The following is a 16641-nucleotide window of genomic DNA, read 5'->3' as shown; positions in this document are numbered from 1 at the left end:
TGGGATGCATTCCCAGAGAAAAAGGCAGTAGGTATTCACTACAGATTCAGTACTTCTTAGAAATATCTTGGAGAAGAGGAATTCATATACTGAATAAAACCTCTTTACAATATTATTTTTAGATAAAAAAAAAATCTGGCTGGGCTGGAGCTAATGAATTCATCTTCTTGTGTCAACTGCACTTGAAAAATTGCACTATGCTCTTTTTATGCTCAACAATTTAAAAAATGGGACAAAATAAAACACTTAAGATGATCTAACACTCTAAAATTCTGTCCTTTTTAAATTCATCATATACTTCAACACAAAGGCTTGTTCCTGTTTCTCAGTCCACTTGTTGAGGATTCAAAACCCTGAAGAACATTCTATAGAAGAACATCCTTAAAAACCCTTTTTCAGGCTTTTTAAGGCCAGCAATTGCCAGAGGACAAGCCCTGGCCTGAGTGGAAGAAGAGCTGTGCTGGGGCTCCTCAAGTGGTGGAGCTTTCTAGAACCCCCAAATTCCCTGGTGACTGGATGTGTCACCCACCCTCAGCCCTGGCACTAGGGTGACATCCTCCTGCTGTGCATAAGATTTTCACTTAGTTCTGCTCACACCTCCACCAGAAGGCTGCAGAGAGAGTCACAGCCAGCACCCAAAGCTGTCACTGGAGATGACAGTCCCAAAGCCTGAGGGAATGAGTGAAGTAAAGGAGAAAGAGAAGACATGACTGTTTCCCCAGCAGCCAAAGGTGGCACTGAGTTAAACCCAACTGCAGCTGGGTAAAAACATGAAGAAGAGCACAGGTGGAGCTGACAGACAGCAGAACTGGAGTCCTCAGGGAATGGTTCCTCCCATCTCACACTCTGATGCTCAGTGTCAGCAGAGCTCCCTACAGATAACCTGAGAGCCACGCTTGGGAAAGACTGGGAATGAGTCTCAAAGGGATGATTCAGGACCCTAAGAAAGGCAAAGAAACACAGGGCTTCACCCCAAGCCCCCAGGGCAGCAGAGCCAGGTTTCAGCTGTGAACCACAGACTCTACTTATGAGACTGGTGATAAATAAGGGCTTGGTGAGGCAAGGAGGAGCTGACCACTGACCTCAAAGTAAAACTACCAGTCATGCTTTGGGATCAGACCACAAAAGTTGAAAGAGCACATCCAACTCAATTTTCCACTTATCTTTCCTGCTTTTCTTCACATTTCATTACCCACAGCAAAGCCATGTCACTAGCTAAGAGTGCAGGTTAATCCCCAGGGAATGTGTTTCACTCCAGCTTAGGCCTGGAAATTCACAGGCTCTTGGACACCTCTAATGGTTTAAAAGGAGATATGACCATATCACATTTCCACCATTCTCCAAAAAACCCTACGAAACCAAGAAATCTCAGAAAAACACCTTCCTGGAAGGGAACAGTAATGGGGTGAAAATGTGATAGAAAAGCACCAATGTTCAAACAGGTTTTATCCGGTAGAAGAGGCAAGAGACAAGGATTGAAGCAGGAGAAGAGGATCAGCCCCACCACAGAGATGCTGGACTGTGGAAAGGTGAGCCAGGGAAGCTGAAGGGGTGTAGCAGATCCCAGTCTAGCAACAGGCCCAAGCAGTGAGGATTGTGGCACAGGGAGAGAAGGGGTGTGGGAAACCAGCAGGTCAAGAGACTGTGAAAAGGCCTCTGGAAGTGCTCTAGTCCCAGCCAAGAACAAAACCTCTACAGGATAACAGCAGCCATCCAGGAAAGAGGGAGGATTTAGCACATGGTGCTGGAGGTGACACAGAAGGGTGACTGCCTGGGCACTTCAGGCTTTCTCCAGCTCAGTCTTGGCTCTTATCAGAAAAGACAGGCAGGAGTTAAGGCTGCTAAGCTGATACTAATGACTAATTAGGATGAGTTAAACAGTTAATTAGAAATTAGCTAAGTAGCTGCAGGGGGTCAGAGGCAATGGCAGCACAGTGTCAGCAGGAACCACGCGGGCTGGGCAGTGGGAAGGCCAGTGCCATGGGACACTTGTCCACCCAGGCAGGAGGAGGAGAGCTCTGCCCACAGCTCTGCAGGGCTCAGCAGCTGCTGTTCCTCAGCTCTCAGCCCTCTTTCCTATTTCAATGAGCTGCACATACAAGTTCTGTCACTGCACTCTGCAGATCAGCGTGACCTGGCCTGAGAGCCCCCGGGTCAGCACACCCAATCCCCAGGAAAGGATGGGAAAGGAGGCAGAGCACAAAAGCAGAGACACCTACAAACTGCATTGCTGAGACATTCAATCCAAAGAGATGCATCTTCAGCCAAGAAACTGTGACTCATGATTTAATTTTCCCAGGATATAAGACTTCAAAGTGATTCATTTCATCAGTAAAAAAAAGTCCTACCATTTTTCATTCTGAGGTAAAGGTTAATTTCTTACTGGTTTTACCAATTTCCAGTTAAACAATAAAATCAAACTGCGGGTGATACTCTCAGAGCACTAAGACTTTGAAACTCCCTTTTCTCCAACTAAAGTAACCACTGCCTTTCCAAATGAACCTAACACTCTAACTCTTTAAGAAGCTTTTACAGATTTGATCATCTTCAGCAGTGCAATTAAAGCAAAACCAATGTGTTTATTTTGTTTCCTGAGAAGAAACTGATTGAAACCACATTTATAATCTTGGAACAGAGTCAAAACCCTGCTGAATTATTAGCCAAGTGCACAGATTATTAATTGCCATAAAAGCCACTTACAATATGCATTTAATATTGGTATTGTTAAAGTGTCCACTCTGGTCAAAGTGAAATGGCTCAGCTGGATTTTCTCCTCCCCAGAGTGAGGCTGAAAAGCATCTGATATGAATTTCAGCAAAGTAAATACTTCCCCTCCTTACTGAAATTCCTATGCATATCAGATAATGAGTTTTAACCTCAAAAAAGAGGTTAGGATCTGGATAACAAACTTGAAAATTCTCCTCCAGCCTAATTTAAAAGCACAATAAAAACACAGAGGAAAAGACAGTCTTTAATTTTAGAGGGATCTTTCACATTAAGCTTTGGTCTAAGCGCCCTTTCCTAGAGACGATCTAAACCCAATCCTCATGAGACAGCAAACTGCAGCTCTACCAAGTGGATCCCACTGACAGACACCAAATCAACCAGCAGAACTGCTACACTGCCAGCAGAAACCAAAAAAAGATTCATTTCTTCCCAAAGAAAATACCCAGGCAGCAGCTGCCGGAGCCGTAGCCTTAGCAACTCCACCTGCTTCATACTCACGTCGGCTTTCATACATGCTCCTGGACTGGGCCCAGATTTTGAATGGATCTGGCTTCTTCTGGCCAGCGGTGTCCGGCTGGTCGGCGGCCGGCGCCTCGGGGGCGGCGAAGTCGGGCAGCACCTGGGTGCTGTGCGCGGGGGACGCCGTGTGCCCGCTGCGGTGGCTCGAGACGCTCTGCTGGGAACTGTTTTGGCTGTCTTTCCTTTCAAGTGGTTGCTGTAAGGATGAGAGCGAGTGGAAGAGGGAGAGAACAGACGGTTATTGGTCGCTGAGTGGGTGTTTTCCCATCAATTTTTCTCCCTTCTTTGATCAGGCTTTTCTGCATGCACATAAGTAAATATATAAGTCACAGTTTTGCTGCTACCCAGTTAATGCTGGGTACAGCTGAATTCCCCAGTGACAGATTCTGACAGGCAGACTGACAGAAAGAGATACACAAAACAAAGTAATTCATCATTAAAGAAAAAAAGCATTTTTCCATCTCACACATGAGACACATCTAAATCTCATTTTAGGTTACTAGTTTCAGCGCACTTATTTTTTCCTGAATTAAGGCAGAAAATCTCAACAACCTTCTATTCAGATAACATCTGAGTCTATCATGAGCCTGAAAGAAAATGGAAGAACTACCAGATTTCACAGTGAGTACTCAGACTGTCCCTCTGAAACAGATTCAAGCACTGCCCTTACTATGCAAGATCACTTTTCCTCTCCACGTAACAAGTCTGTGGACATCTGAGTACCCCTTTAATGCATCCCAGAGCATCCAAGGAACTTCTGCAGACCTGTACAAATGTGAAAATGTCTATTTGAAGTTTGCTGTGTTTTAATTAAATATATTTAAAATGCATCCATCTAAACTCAGGGCTTACTCCAAAGTAGTGTGTCAAGAGTTCTGACTGCTTACTATTTAGCTAAGCAAGATATATAGTTCTTACCTCAAATTCACAACTGTGTGTAAAATGAAGCACAAGTCACACTTGCATTGCCAGGATTTGTACTAGTCAATATGCAGCAAAATCCTCAACAAGAGCTCCCCAGACTGTGCAGCAAATGCTTTTTAATGCTCTTTTGAGATGAACCTTGGATTGCCACCAAGGCTGAGTGCAATCTCCCACCTGCTCTGGACCAGGGAACTGTGCTCCCAGGGCTGCTGAAAAACAGCATCCCACAGGTTGTTTATCCAACATCCACTGTTTCCCAGCTAAAAGGGGTCAGCTACAAGAACCAATAAACCTCAGGCAGGAATTTAAGCCTCCTGCTGGCAGAGGGTATCTGAAAACACTGCAACAGCAATCTGTGTGCTTTCAGGTACTTCTCTCTAGGAGCCCAGGCTGGGGTAGGGAGAGAAGCCAGCAGCAGACACAGACTGGATCAGCATGGGGAGCTCACTGGCCACGGGTCTGGGCACCCCTTGGCTCACTCTGAACACGAGACACAGGCAGCCAACGCTCCATCACAGAACAGCTGAATTAACTACAGAGGAGAAAGTAACCATACAAAGTGCCCTCTTTTAAAGTCTTAAAAAAACCCAAAACCCCAGGTAAAATTATTGTGAGGTTATACATTCTTCAGGTTTACACTGAGAAAAAAAAATCCCAGCTTCAACAGCCCAAATAATTCTGACCTTTCAGCCCTGCATTCGAGTTGTTGATCCACCACCAGCATCTTTTTAAAGGGTATCTCGACTGACTAGAATGTGAAATTGCCTTTGTCCTTTAAAGCAATTTTGAACAAAGCTTACCTGCTGTGATTACTCATCTGCAGACTTTCAAATACAAATATCTAAACCAATTTCCAACATTTTTAGCTTTTTAAGTGGTAAATGAAGTTAATTCACATGCAGTCCTTCAATTTTTAATGAAGACATTTTAAAACAGCTATGCTGGGGATAATTAACTTAAAAAAAAAAAAAACATCTCAGTCCAGCCATCTGGATTGGTTTGTTTGGCCAAACTACTAAAATGACTACAAGAATGCTGTGAAACTTCAGGCCAATCTCACTGGAAATAGCTGGTTACAGAATGTGGAGGACAGGGACTAAAGTGTGAAGCTTTATTCAGGCCTTAGGGAAGTAATGAGAACGCTCTGAAAGCTCTGAAAAGCAAAAAAAGTTTGAATTTCAGAAAGCGCTCTCACTTTGTGATAGAAAAGGATTACATTTTGAACAAATTGTGAATTCTGTTTTGTATTTGGATTGCAAATGGAAGTGTCAGCACATCTCAAGCAAAACTGCTTCTAATTAAACTAGAAAAGCAATTGCAAAAATAGGTATTTTTCAAGAAACAGGTGATACCCTCTTTAGTGGGACTGGTGGTTTTCCAAAAAATAACTCCTCCAAAAAGCCAGAAACATCTCTGTTTAGGAGGGGAGACCAGAGCAAGGGCAACATAACCATGGTAATAAGGAATGTATGTAATTAAATTAATCCAAGACAACATTTATTGACTTTCATATCACCAGAGGAGGCCAAAAAGGTTTGGGGCCAAACTTCTTTGCACATGCTGCAGCAGCTTTAGCACACCACATGAGGAATTGCAGGGGTCTGACCATCCTGGTTCCTGCCATGGGCACTGCTCAGATGAAGTTTGTGTCTTGGTAAACAAAAAGCAGAGCTTTCCTAAGAGGGATAAGCTGACCAAATGCCAATGAAAAGATGGCTTGTCCATCTCCTGCCTTGTGCCCAGCTTCAGGTGCAATCCTCCTGGGTCTGAATCTTACAGTCCAGCTTGCACAGTTCACACACAGGTCCTTTCTGCTCAGGAAAGCAGCAGATGAGCTCAGGGTCTGGCTGGTGACAGAGCAGGAGGTTCTGAGCTCACCCTGAGGTGCTGATCATGGTTTTCATATCAGCAGAACTGTACTGACTTCTGCCAGGAGCTACGAAGAGCACAGGGCACTGAACTACCTGAGCACCCCTGATTCTTGACTGATCTTCTCCAGAGCTGCTGAGAAGCATCAGTGGCTCTCCAAAGGACCTTTACCAGAAGTGGCTAGAAATCAAGGCTATGGTGACTACCTTGAGTCCATTCAGGCTGACTGCACACTTAAATACAGTAATGGGATAAAATACTGATTCTGTTTTACAGCCATTACAAAATAAATACATGGGAAGCTGGAGCTTCTCATGCCCTACCCAAGCCCCTGGGCTCTGAATGAAGAGGGTTGAACATACTCTTGTACAGACTCACTGTGGAACCAATTTCTCTTTCAAAATCAGGACATTGGCAGAGTCCCTGGTGCTGCTTATCCACCCAAAAAATGTGGTAAATCTCTTGTCTGGGACTAGCTGTGCATAGGAATTGCATTTTTGGTCACCAGTCAGCTATGCTGACAATGCACTTATTTAAATCCAAAGGAAAACCATCAGATTTTTGGAAGAGCTTAGCATTTTATCCCCCCTGCAGTGATCCCATCTTCTGATGATCTAGCTGCAGATTTTGTGCTGTAGAGCTTTTTGGAGAAGCTGGTCCTGGCAGTGACAGCAAACTGAGCTGGAAGTGGGAATCTTTGCCCCCTTGTGGAGTATTTTGATGCAAGCAACAAGGAAAACAAAAAAAGAAAGAGAAAAAGTTTGTGCTCATCCATGTTATACCAGGATAATTGCAGGGGAAAATGCTATACTAGAGAATTTTCATGCTTAAAATGTATATCTGTAGATGTTCAATACAAACTATTATCAATTTTCATGCAAAAAATAATCAATAGGAAATTAAAGAAAAAAGGAGCAGCACAGAGAGCTGCTGGGAGCTTGTCCTTGGTGAGGGGAAAAGGAATAAAGAACTTGGACATGTCCAGTCCCATGTATGACTGGAAAGGGGTTTTTTATTAATTTAGCTCTTTCACCAAGGTTGAAGAACTCTCGTTAAAGTCTGAGAAAAGCAAAGTCTGCCAGAAGATACATACAGACTGACAAATACAGCCCAGCAAAACTGAGCTGAAGGCAAGGAAACTTCCCAGGCTGTGTCACAGCCCCAGCACCAACAAACCCCTCCACAGCTTTAACACCTCACCACAGCCAGGAGGTACAAACAGCTTGAAGTTAGCCTTTGGGGAATGCAGGACTGGGGGCTGAGAACAGAAAATAGGATTTGTTTGGGGAATACCAGCCACTGGCAGTAAGTGGGGAAGGTGTCTGGGCTCTGGGAAAGGATATCAGGGAATGAGAGATGGTTCATCTCCTGAGCAAAGCAGAAGATGGACACCTGAGTCGTGACTTCCCTGATGCAGCAGAAGAAACAAAAATCAAGCACAAGTGAAGATCAAAGCCAGCTGCTCCCAGCTCGATGTGTGCTGTCCTCTAACTGCAGCTTGTTTGTTGTACAAGGAGTGCTGGAAAAGGGAAATGCTGAGCAAAGGGCATGGGGGCAATGGGCAGCATGTGCCCCCAAGCCCCACAGTTGTGCTGTGCTGTGCTGGGGACAGCCCCTGGCACACGGCTCTGATGGCAGCTCCCGTGTTCACCCATCACTGCCAGTGCAGCAGCAAACTGGGACTCCCTGGGACTGAGGGCATCCCTGGGAAACACATTGGCACAGTTCAGAGATGGGATCCTAGACAGGGACCGTGCCAGTGGGGCAGGACTGGCTCCTGCCTGTCTTGAGTGGGAATCCTCATGGCCAGGGAGGTCAGGCAGGACTCCCCGCTCCCTGCAGTGGAGCAGCAGCCCTTCAACAAGCCAAGGACGGACGGTGTTAGACACTGCCTCTGACTGCTGCCTTGGCCACATGAGCTCTGGGGCTGGAGTAAATCCACCCTGGAGATGCCCTGAGGTTCACGGTGCTGCAGCGGGTACAACATCACTGCTAATTGCACTGGTGACCACCCCCTGTGCAGCCAGGGGAACAGGAGGCTCTGCTTTTTGGGAATCCTGCGCTTTAGAGGCAACAGCACCACCTGGGACCGTAGGAAAAATCACTGATGGAACCCTGAAAAGGCTTGGGAGAGGCACGCAAAGGAATGCCAGCTTTCCCCAAGCTGATAGGCTCCTCAGAGCAAACAGAAGAGAGAAATCTGCTGTTGCACAGCTACACCTGTTTGTAAGCAGCTCTTTGTTCACCAAGGCTGGATTATCCTGCCATGGATTTACATGCTGCTCAGATTCTCACTGTGCATAGCTGTCAGCCAGAGAGGTGCCTGACACAGCAGGATCCTGCTGTGTGTGTGGCAAAGTGGGAGCATCCACGCCTGGGGAAGACCACGGCTGATGGATTAGGGCTGGTTTAATGACAGAAGTCAGAGCCCAGATCGCGTGCAGCCAATCCTGCTCCGACCGGGGGAGAAAGTGGAGGCAGGGAACAGAAACGTGCCAGACACGTCTGAGCCAGAAGCGAGTGTGTAAAATACAGTGAGGGCTGGAGCAGCCCCCGCGTGTGACAGCGGCGAGGGCAGGGGCTGACAGCGCCGTGATTCGCGAGGAGCACACCCAGCGCTTCTGCCTCCCAACATTAATGTGAGCTGACAATGGTAGAGGCCTGGGCTCACATGACTTTAATCAGCGCTGCCCTAAGCCATCAGAATCACATTAATTATTTCAGGGCTTTCTTTTTTGGATGAGCAGAGAGCTTGTATTAAAAGCAAGAGCCTTCTGCTCAGCCGCCTCCTAAACCTCTCGCCCTGGTTTGCGGCGAGGTGGGCTGTGCCCAGCTGCAGGTTTTGGCACCACCAGGGACTGCTGGTGAAGTTTCACACCATCTTACAGCATGGCAAATACCTCACTTGGTTTGCTTCCCCAAAGCTCCTGGCAGACAATTTTGTCTCTCCCCCACTCTCAATGGAAAAGTGCAAACTTTCATTCCCTTTAAAAATAAAACATTGCTTTTTGTTGCATACAAATAGCACATTAATTTCTTCCATAATATCATTCATGAAGCTTTAACGATACTTGAGATCACAGTTCCTTGTTGCTAGCTGAGATGCTAAGATGTTTCCAGGTAACGGCTTTACAGGGAAATACATTCAGGGGGACAAGAAAATATTGTTCTGTTGTTGCTTTTCTAAAAGATCTTCCTTCTAAGAGGAATCTTACACCTGCAGGACAATCCTGCCCAGTATGGAAATGTCTCCAGAGCAGCTGGAGCACTCGGACAGCTGGCTGTATTCCCTGGGAACTGTAACCATGCTCCGTTCATGCTTTGTCTCTCACGACAAGGTGCATGCTTTCCCCTTCTGTTAATAATTCAGCCAAAGGTTCTCAAGAAAACTCGTTGAGTTAATGGAAAAGGTTGGTGCCTATGAGCACCCGACAGGAATTGGTATCTAGCAAGAAGGTGGAGCCTCACATCTTTCCAAAAGGAAACAATAGCTTTTTTTTTTTTGGTAAGTTAAACGATGGAGAAGCTCATCTGTCAGGGAAGCGGATTTGTAAACCTGAGGCTTTATTTGCAAACAAGTCCCCCTTCCGTACGGCATCCCCCTCTCATCTCCCCATGCAGCAGGAGCCATGCAAGGTAATCATGGTTGCAACAGAAAGACAACTTAAAACAACCGAGACCCAGAAAGCAAACAAGCCAAACTCATGCCTTTTTTCCCTTCAAAGCAGACAAACAGACAGAAATAGTAGCTGAAAAGTGCTTACCGACTTTGGGCTCTTCTTTGGGACTGGCAGTCCTGAAAAATGGCAACAAGGGAAAAATAAACATTAGCATAAAGCGTTACCTTCCCTTAAAGAAAAAAATCCCTAGGTGTATCATCCAAAGGTAGCCATCTGCAGAGTTATGTCAGCTCTCGCTCTGGCACTGGAGTTAGCAGTCTGTTCATATCGAATCAAAGCCCGGCGAGAGGCAGAGCCAGCGAGAGCCGGGGAAGCGGCAGCGGGGGGAGAGCTCTCTCTGCATTAGCTATGCTGCCTTGTGCTGCAGAGAGAAACCCACAGCCCTCAGCGCTGCCCAAACCCAGCGCCTGCCTGGGCAGAATCTCAAATGCTCCCCTGGATTACAGGAGGTTTAGCTCACAATTAAGCCGGAGCTCTTTCCTCTTGACGCGATCGGCTCGGTGGTTTTGATCGGACCAATCGCGGCGGCGCAGGGGAAACAGGTTGATTTTTTAAAAAAGTATTTCTCTAGGAATTGATTTTTTTTTTTGGAATGGAAAATGTGTGCTGGGTTTGAGCTGAGAGGTGTGGGCTGGGCAAAGGAAAACAAAAGCATGAGGAAGAAGAAGCTTTTCTCCCTACAATTATGAATGTTACTGAAAAAACACAGGTTTTCCTTCCTGTCCATCCTAAGTAGAAATCTCTGAGATTTTATCTGTTAGGTACAATTTCAGAGAGCTGTGGCTTGAGAATAGCACCACCAGTGCCCTGACCCCTGGGGGGGATGCTAGGGAGCTTGGAGAAGCAGGGCTTACACAGATTGCAGGTGATGTAAAGGAACAAACCGGGAGGGCACCAGGGAAGGTTTTTTCAAGGATAATTTTGCATTTTGAAGCAGCCTCTTACTCAGTCTGTGATGAGCAAGAGAACTCAAGTGATATTTCAATCAGCTACTTGTGCACAGAGCCTAGTTGCCAGCAGCAAAGGAGACACTTGCCTGGGGATTTACCTACAATGCAGGAAAAGCTCTTTCTTGGGGTCAAGACCTCCCTTTCCCCCTGCTGTTGGAAGAGAGAGGAAACCCCCCATATTTTTTGTTTCTCTGTGTGACACTCCAGAAACAAACGTAAACCAAAACACAGATTACACTCTACATTAAGTGCTCAGTAATTCAGATGTTTGAAATCTGCTTTTGTCTTTAGGATGTGATTTATGTGGCATTTATGCCGCATTACGTTTTCTACTTTATGCATTTTGTTTGTTCTAAACCCCATGCCCTCATATAACTTTTACAGAGAGAATAAAACAAGCAGTGTGAGTGAATTACAAATCTGTCTAGGAAGCTGCTTATTTTAAGGTAATTTGGGAGATGTTAGTACTGAATAGGGAAGATCCACAATTAAAAATGATAATCAGAGCTCACTTTGCTGCTACTCTCAGACTGGGATGCATACTGTAAGGAGTATTTTAAATGAAATATTTTCAAGCTTTTGAGGAATATCTGTGCTCTGCATGTCACTCTGATGCATTCCCAGCCAATAGCTGATACTCCTCCAGGCACTGATTGATTGAGGGACAATGAAACATCAAACTGTTTGAACCAAACAATCGAGACTGCAGCTTCATTTCTGCCGATGGGGACTGTGTTTGTATAATACCCTTAAAGAGGAAAACACTTCATAACGTTCATGGCAAATCACATTTTTAACAGGCATCATTTGTCACAGAGATAAACACACAGATAGAGATTCTCCTCTCTCTCTCCCTCATTCCACATGCATGCACACACGTTTACTCTCCCCTTCCAAGAGATGATCTTTCCTATTAAATCAATACATGGAACACACCCCCATGCACACACACACCCTTAACAGACCAGCACAAGACAGAAAAGATTTAACAACATTTCAAATGTTCCCTCCAAAAAATAAGGTGGAAATGCAGGTGAGTTGCTGGGTCAAATTTGATCAGAATTCAGTCTATTGCATCACCAGCGTTAAATGTTAAAATTTAGTAAGTATGAACTATTGAATAAACCTTTCCTTCAAAGTTTGTCATTAATGTTGGCTGTTCCAACCCCAAAGAGATGGAAAACAGTTGAAAAATAAAGGAAAACACATCAAGGCTATTGTTTGGTTGGTCCTTCAGAGGCCAGTGAATTTACAGCATCACTGCTCTGTGCCAGACTTTGCTGCAGAACAAGCAATAATTTACTTCTTACCAAAATAAGTGACTGCAGAACACGTTACCAAATGTTGGTAGTTTTTCATGGGACAAGCTTATAGTCAGGGGAATAACCTGCCTGTACATTTTCCTGTGAAAATATTATTTATTCATCTAATTAGGGTCTCATTTTAGAACTCCAGTTCCTGGCACAGCAGGCCAAATGAGCAAATGATGGGTGTAATGGGGAGTTTTCAGGCTCAGATGATGGAATGGATCCAGTATTTAACAGAGATGAACACCAAATGCTTGAATAACCCCCAAATCATGGGAGCTCCACTAGCAAGGAAATGCTGAGCTTTTCCAAAAAGCTTCTGGTGAAAACATTTCCCAAGCCCGTGAATTTGGGATAGTGACAACTGTGAATTACAACATGGCCTTGGGATTCCATCAACATGGAATTCCAGCACTGCTCATGCCATGCCTTGCTTGGAAGCTCCTCCTGGCTGCCCCATTCTCTCCTGAAGCCTCACTGCAACTTTTTCAGAGGTAAATGGGCCAAGCATAGACTGAACACCCCATCTGCATCTTTTTGACATTAACCAGCTTTTTGGTGGTTCTGTAAATGGCTTCACATCCCTGGCTAGGAGAAGCCAGAATAGTAATAGTTTATATTGACACTGAAATATAATTTCCCTGTGATTTGATACCTATAGGCATCTCTCACGAGTACCTGAAATGCATCTTCTGATTTTGGGGGGTTTTGGAGATACAGATTGGAGAAGATGGAAGAGTCAAGCAATCACACAGGGCTGCTGGCACCACAGAGTTAACAATGTTTTAAAACAAACCAGCACATCTGGTAAACAATGTCAATATGACCTAAAACCCCTTGAATGGGCTCATTGTAGCTACTTACTAAATGTGCCTAGAATTAAATTAATTAGAAAACACAAATTACTTCCCTCTAAATAACAATGTAATAAAGCAACTGCTTAATGAAAAATATCAGTGATCAGTGAGCAATCCACAAGAAAAAAAAAAGGGATTGTAATCAAACTAAATTCACAGACCCATGAGCAAAGCAAGAAAGACTTCATACAAGGTTAGTCAAAAATGAGTCAGATGCAGGGATCTAAATTAAACTAATTATCACAGAGATTATTACATTTATCTTAACAAAACCCTCTCTCTTTTCTCCCCAGTACTCCCTAAAGCTCTGTGTACAGCTGGCTGCATCCATCTGCTCAACTACATTTTGTAACATGGGGGAAAAAACACAAATCATTAAGCAAGTTTTGTAGCATTACTTTAGCACTCTTAATGCCACTACCCATGAGGAGCTGTATTTCTGCTGCATGACACTGTGTTATGCTGTGAGTGATGTGACCCATGAATTAAATCCATAATTCAGCTTTTTTCATATTATTTGTGTTAACCCTTCAGTCTTGAGTGGTAAAACTTTTGGGAAGCTGTAAGGTTGATAACCCTACTTATGATGAGTTCATGGAAGAACACATGGGACAAAACTTGACCTCAGATTTTGCTGTTTCTAACATGCAATTTTTAAAGGGACATTTTTTTTCTCAACTCCTTTGTCTTTATGCAAGCTAACATGGGAAGACCACAAAATATGTCAAACTCTGCTTTGCTGAGGATACAATGCAATGACCACAAACCCACACCACAGCCTGTGCCTGCTTCTGGTGAGAGCTCAGGAGGTCACAAACACCCTGAAATTACCTAAATGGACACCAGACACAACATGCCCTGTACCACAGCCTCGTGTTTTAGAGATTGTGGGACAAAATTATCTAAAGTTGAATGTTAAGGAAGACTTATCTCTAGGCGCTACAGGAGTCATGCAGTCAGCCCATCCCAACAGTTCAGACACGTGGAGGCCAGCTGCTGTGAATACTTCACTATTCACCTCACACACACACACAGATTATATATTTCAATGGAATTTCAACTGAAATTGGAACAATTCAGTAGTTTGCACAACCCACCCACAGGACAAAGGCTCCTGGAATTGCTAAGAGCCAGTCTGGAGGCCTCACTATCATCTTATGTATGGCTTACAATGTCTGCATCCCGCTCAACATTTTTCATTTTTGGGGTGGTTTTGCACATGAAAGAGAGGAACAGCTGTTTCAGATCTTCACTTCTCAGAGTTTCTTAACTCATCCAACACCTTGGATGGCCACTGTGGACCATCTATATCCAAGAGCAAAACAAGCCATAGGGGAGACTAAGATGAAAGGTCACCCATAAGGTTTTGCCCTTATATCACCTGCAGCCAGAATGCACCAGTGCTGAAAATTAATTGGAGATGAAGGAAAACACAAGAAAATAAAGATTTCGGACTGTGTCCCAAGGTTAACATTTACAGAGAAAATGTTCCTGCCTGGAAAAAAAATAAAACCTTCAAGCTTTCTAAATAGCACTTACACTGTGCTGAATAAAAACCAAAGGCTGTATCAAAGAAAACAGACACTTTGAAAGATGAGGTTTAGGTAAAGTACTGGAGTCAGGGGTGCACAGCCATATACCTGGCATTGAACATTGATCTGTGAGCAAAACAAGGAACTTTAAATAATTAATTCTAATGGCCATTAGTGCTGCTGGGGGGGGCAGGGGACAGGAGATTGGTGGTGACAAAGCAATGCCCTTGATTCCCTATGATCCATCGCCACAGGATTTCTAATAAAGGACAAATACTATTTAAAAGAGTAGATGGAAGTTCATCTTTTCCAGACCAGAACAATCAGCAGCAAGACTGTGCAAGCATAAGGAGAAGAAAAAATCAAGAAGAAATCCCCTACCTGTCCCTGCCAAACTTTTCTGCTCGTCATCGTGATTTGCATAACAAGAGTGACACTGCACTAGCAAAAAAAATTAGCTATGCAATATAAGCTTTAAGTAAGAGAATAATTTACACTGCAGTAATACAGCCCTGCCATAAATCTAGTTTGGTAACTACCAAATGCAGTGAAAAATGGTACATTTCTGAAGCTAATGTTCAATGCTAATGCCAAGAAAACAATGCTTTGAAGAGATCATCCTGGGCATTATTAACCCACTGTCACTGATGAAAAGCATAATGAGGCATAGAATATTATTGCCATTAAGAAGAATTTCAGTTCTAGATGCTCTAAAGATGCTAAATTTTATTAGCCTCAAATACTCATTTTTGGTTGGGATGTTGAACAATTCCCTGCCATTAAAGTCTCAGTCATATTTTCAGCATCTCAAATGAGAATTGATTTTAGAAGCAATAAAAAAAGATACAGGCTAATAAAATGTTATTTAATTACTATGAAAATATAAATTTAACTATGCAGTAATATATATATATAAGATAATACCAAGACAGTAAGATAATAAAGAGATTGAGAATTAGTGTGACAATTACCCATCTAGCCTATGGTTGAAAGCATGTCAGCAGTTTCTGTATTTTTATTTTGAAGCTCATTAAATAAAGTGCTTATCATAAAGCTCAAGCTGTCAGAGTCATATGCTTAGAGGAAAACCTTTGTTGATATTTAAACAAATATGTACATAGAGATTAAATTTCTGAAATCTCACAAATTCAACTAGAATTGGAAAGTAATTACAGACCCCCACATTCTTCTTACACAGATAAGGGGCTGTGGACACACAGTATTATGAAACTATTTTTCATATACATAAGCATACCTGTGTGCTATCCATGAGGGTAACTTTCCTTTCCCAGAGGGTAACTTTCCTTTCCCAGAAGCCCACAAAATCCATCACTTACAAGCTTTATTTCTGGAAACTTTTGCACAATTTTTGGGGCATGCTGCAGTTTTGAAGGTGCCCAATCCTGTAACTCCTGTCCCAGGGCATGACCATGGAGGTGCCAAAGGGCACCAGCACCTCCAGGACAGAGGACACTGGGGAGGACAAACCATATTTTGCTACAGTCACATCTGTATTTATCCTGCTCAGTGAGGGTGTTTGTCTTCAGACTTACCACAGCACTGCCACAATGTGTAAATCCATGGGCTCAAACTGGATGGGTTATGGCAGATTCTTGTGTCTCATATCTGAAGAGCAGCCTGTACAGAGGCTCCTGGCATTAGCTGGATGCTGCTATTAATATATAACATCCCCAAATAATAAGCTAGCATTTACAGAATGCTCAGGCAGATTCAGACCTGGGCAGTGCACAGACACATGGCATGCTAAAAACCTCTACTAGAGGACAGTATGCTTTCACAAAACATAACTTCATTAGGCTGAAAACAGTTTTCTATTAAAATAGATCAGTGACTTGATATACTTTCAAGGATGTAACCTGCACATCTCAGAAACTAATCCTGAAGGATGGAAAGAAAACTTCTGAGGACTGATATTTACCTGCACATCCCTACCAACTTCACCTTCATGTGCCCCCAGCCCCAGGGTCCTGACCTGTCCCAGCCTCCTCAGCCAGCTGTGTCACCTCCCTGAAGCTCAGCCTCCTCTACCAAGTCTCTCTGGCCTACAAGCCCTGCCAAATTCTTAAGCCCAATTTATGATGCACTGCAGGTCTTCTGGCACAAAAGGCACAGCTTAACTGGCTCTTAAAGCTGGTATAACCTAATTACTATCGCTATCACAAGAATAAATCTATCTGACCGAGGCAGAAAAACCCCATTAAAATAAATAAACACAAAATCCCAATGCAGAATGGGAAAAACATTCAAATTCAGAA

General features: G+C 43.8%; 1 protein-coding gene across 31 annotated transcripts in view; it reads right to left on the bottom strand.

Moving 5' to 3' along the window:
* The window catches only part of MAGI1 (membrane associated guanylate kinase, WW and PDZ domain containing 1), a 348628-nt gene that overhangs the window by 28180 nt on the left and 303807 nt on the right, over window positions 1-16641 (bottom strand). For all 31 annotated transcript variants that reach the window (XM_030228181.2, XM_030228164.2, XM_030228167.2 and 28 more), the window contains 2 exons: window positions 9804-9835; window positions 3226-3442 (listed from right to left, as the gene is read on the bottom strand). In XM_030228181.2, coding sequence (XP_030084041.1) covers window positions 3226-3442; window positions 9804-9835 — 249 coding nt within the window. The remainder of the gene's footprint in view (window positions 1-3225; window positions 3443-9803; window positions 9836-16641) is intronic.

This window comes from Serinus canaria, chromosome 12 (genome assembly GCF_022539315.1).
Source record: "Serinus canaria isolate serCan28SL12 chromosome 12, serCan2020, whole genome shotgun sequence".
Lineage (NCBI taxonomy): Eukaryota > Metazoa > Chordata > Aves > Passeriformes > Fringillidae > Serinus > Serinus canaria.
This window is presented reverse-complemented; position numbering and strand designations above follow the sequence as displayed.